The following is a 3,603-nucleotide window of genomic DNA, read 5'->3' as shown; positions in this document are numbered from 1 at the left end:
TAGCTGGGACTACAGGCACGTGCCACCATACTGAGCTAATTTTTTTGTATTTTTAATAGAGACAGGGTTTCACCATGTTGGTCAGGACGGTCTCTAAATGCTTACTGAATTGAGAAAGGAAATTTATATACATGTATTGAGAAGTGTTTTCAGAAAATGCATCCCTAAAAAATCCATCCTTTAAGTGACTTACATTGCATTTATGATTTTAACAAACTGTTAATCAACAAACACTTTTTTTTTTTTTTTGAGACAGAGTTTTGCTCTTGTTGCCTAGGCTGAAGTGCAATGATGCGATCTCGGCTCACCACAACCTCCACCTCCCAGGTTCAAGCGATCCTCCTGCCTCAGCCTCCTGAGTAGCTGCGATTACAGGCATGCACCATGACACCCAGCTAATTTTGTATTTTTTAGTAGAGATGGGGTTTCTTCATGTCGGTCAGGCTGGTCTCGAGCTCCCGACCTCAGGTGATCTGCCCACCTCAGCCTCCCAAAATGCTGGGATTACAGGCGTGAGCCACCATGCGCAGCCAACAAATACTTTTTAAAAAATACATAGTATCTCAACAAAATCATCCATAGAAGATGAAGTTAGTAAGCCAGTGAAGCCAAAATCAGAGTTTAAAAACAATATATATGCAAGTGTCTTCTCAGAAGAGCACTGTACGAGATGGTGAAGAGGAGATGGTGCGACTGATACACCCTGATTCTGGATGTTTGCATCTCTAACTAGCTCAACTTTTTTTTTTTTTTTTGAGATGAAGTCTCAAAGTCTTACTCTGTCACCTAGGCTGGAGTGCTTGGCACAGTCTTGGCTCACTGCATTCTCCGCCTCTCAGGTTCAAGCAATTCTCCTGTCTCAGCCTCCTGAGTAGCGTCATCACATCTGCTAATTTTTGTATTTTTAGTAGAGACGGGGTTTCACCATGTTGGCCAGGCTGGTCTTGAACTCCTGACCTCAAGTGATCTGCCCACCTTGGCCTCCCAAAGTGTTGGGATTACAGGTGTGAGCCACCACACCTGGCCAAACTAGCTCAATTGTTAGCTCTATTACAAGTAGGAGAAGGAATGGTAAAGGCCCTATGAAGCAACTAAAGAAACAGGAACATATGCTGTCAGATGGGAGGAGGGAAATTCAACGGCCATGCTGAAATAAGAATAGTGGAAGAGGCCGGGCACGGTGGCTCACACCTGTAATCCCAGCACTTTGGGAGGCCGAGGCAGGAGGATCACGTGAGGTCAGGAGTTGGAGACCAGCCTGACCAACATGGAGAAACCCTGTCTCCACTAAAAATACAAAATTAGCTGGGCGTCATGGCACATGCCTGTAATCCCAGCTACTCGGGAGGCTGAGGCAGGAGGATCACTTGAACCTGGGAGGTGGAGGTTGTGGTGAGCCGAGATCGCACCATTGCACTCCAGCCTGGGCAACAAGAGTGAAACTGCGTCCCCCCCTCAAAAAAAAGTGTAATCATAAATGCAATGTAAGTCACTTAAAGGATGGATTTTTTAGGGATGCATTTTCTGAAAACACTTCTCAATACATGTATATAAATTTCCTTTCTCAATTCAGTAAACATTTATGGAATATGTACCATATGCCCACGAATGTCAAGGGTGAGGATGTTCCAGGGAATGAGTGTTTTACAGTTAAAGAGTCATCAGTTTGAGACTATTGCTGTTTTCATTAAGAAGGCTCTTATAAGTGACTTTTTGTATCTGATTTTTAAGAGTAACAAGGTAAATGTGAAAAAAGTTCTTATTAAGTTTTCATAATCATCAGGTTAGGTTTCTACCATAAAGTAGTATGTTTATATTGTTTGGACATTATAAACAGCTTTTTTTTTTTTTTTTTTTGAGACGGAGTCTCACTGTGCCACCCAGGCTGGAGTGCAGTGGTGCAATCTTGGCTCACTGCAAACTCCGCCTCCCAGGTTCAAGCGATTCTCCTGTCTCAGCCTCCTGAGTAGCTGGGTTCACAGGCAGCCACCATCATGGTCGGCTAATTTTTGTATTTTTAGTAGAGACAGAGTTTCACCATGTTGGCCAGACTGGTCTCAAACTCCTGACCTCAGATGATCTGCCCAGCTCAGCCTCCCAAAGTGCTGGGATTACAGGGGTGAGCCACCACACCTGGCCTATAAACAGCTTTTTAAGTTAGTGTGCTTTTAAAAAATTAAAAATAGATGGTTAATGAAGAAACAAAAACTTCAATTAATCAGAAGTGTGGGTACAAATGTTTGACTGACATGCCTATTTCATTTCAATTTAGACTTCTTCAAAGAAAATTTTTGACTAGAGTGTTTGCTTATAGGAAGAGCCTTATCGCTGAGTCTTTTTTCAAGTGTAAAAAAATGTCCCACATTGGAAGAAGAAGAAGAGGCTAGAACGACCCCTGGACTGACCAAAGCCCCGCGTCCAGTGCCTATGTCGTGCCGCTGTCGCCGCCACCACCATGCCCAAGAGAAAGGCTGAAGGGGATGCTAAAGGGGATAAAGCCAAAGGGAAGGATGAACCACAGGGAAGATCTGCGAGGTTGTCTGCTAAACCTGCTCCTCCAAAGCCACAGCCCAAACCTAAAAAGGCCCCTGCAAAGAAGGGAGAGAAGGTACCCAAAGAGAAAAAGGGGAAAGTTGATGCTGGCAAGGAGGGGAATAGCCCTGCAGAAAATGGAGATGCCAAAACAGACCAGGCACAGAAAGCTGAAGGTGCTGGAGATGCCAAGTGAAGTGTGTGGATTTTTGATAACTGTGTATGTATGGTGACTGTACAGTTTGAAATACTATTTTTATCAAGTTTTATAAAAATGCAGAATTTTGTTTTACCTTTTTTTGAAGCTATGTTGTTAGCATACAGACCACCTCATTGTTGTTTTTTGGGGAAGGGGCATATGTCACTAATAGAATGTCTCTGCAGCTGGATTGATGTGGGGGAAACACCTTTCCCTTCTAGTTTTGAGAGACTTCCTCTTGGCTCCCAGGAGGAGGGATTCCCTGACTTTGACACACGTGGCCTCTTGGCACAAAAGCCTCATGGTATGGAAAAACAAATTCGTTTGTATGTCCTCTTCGACCTTTCCATCTTTCAGCATATACTTAACTCCCTTAAGCCCAGACATCTGTTGGGACCTGACCTCCAATCATTGGTTACCAGTGTGTCAGGCAATCTGGACTTTCCAGTGATGCCACTGAGATGGCACCTGTCAAAAGGAGCAGTGGTTCCATTTCTAGATTGTGGATCTTCAGATAAATTCTGCCATTTTCACTTCACTTTCTGAAAGTCAGGGTTGGCTTGTGAAAAGTTGTTAAAAACATGCTAAATGTGAACTGTCAACCCTCACTCTAAGCTTTCCCTGTTCAGAGCATCAGATGAAGACTTCATTGGGTTTTATAGTGGCTTTCCAATTTTTGGTAGTCCACTGAAGAAGAGAGTTTGAAAGTTGTATACGTTAATGACTGTCTGCCCTGTCCTGCCTTAAATACCATGATTGTTTATGGAAAGTATCTTTAATAAAGCTGGATACAGTTTGGCTTGGGAAAAAAAAGTTCCACATTAGTATAACTGGGAACACAATGAATAATCATTAAGAACTACAACAAGCAT

General features: G+C 43.1%; 1 protein-coding gene across 1 annotated transcript; it reads left to right on the top strand.

The window, feature by feature from the left end:
* Positions 1 to 2,322: 2,322 nt before the first annotated feature.
* On the top strand, positions 2,323 to 2,740 carry LOC100976289 (non-histone chromosomal protein HMG-17-like). The gene has a single exon (XM_034963365.3). The coding sequence runs from the start codon at positions 2,456 to 2,458 to the stop codon at positions 2,726 to 2,728; it is 273 nt and encodes a 90-aa protein (XP_034819256.3). The 5' UTR covers positions 2,323 to 2,455; the 3' UTR covers positions 2,729 to 2,740.
* The last annotated feature ends 863 nt before the right edge of the window (positions 2,741 to 3,603 follow it).

This window comes from Pan paniscus, chromosome 5 (assembly GCF_029289425.2).
Source record: "Pan paniscus chromosome 5, NHGRI_mPanPan1-v2.0_pri, whole genome shotgun sequence".
Classification (NCBI taxonomy): Eukaryota; Metazoa; Chordata; class Mammalia; order Primates; family Hominidae; genus Pan; species Pan paniscus.
This window is presented reverse-complemented; position numbering and strand designations above follow the sequence as displayed.

Bases quoted from the DNA above. Each gene is read 5' to 3' on its own strand.
- LOC100976289 (XM_034963365.3), top strand. From the start codon at position 2,456: ATGCCCAAGAGAAAGGCTGAAGGGGATGCTAAAGGGGATAAAGCCAAA.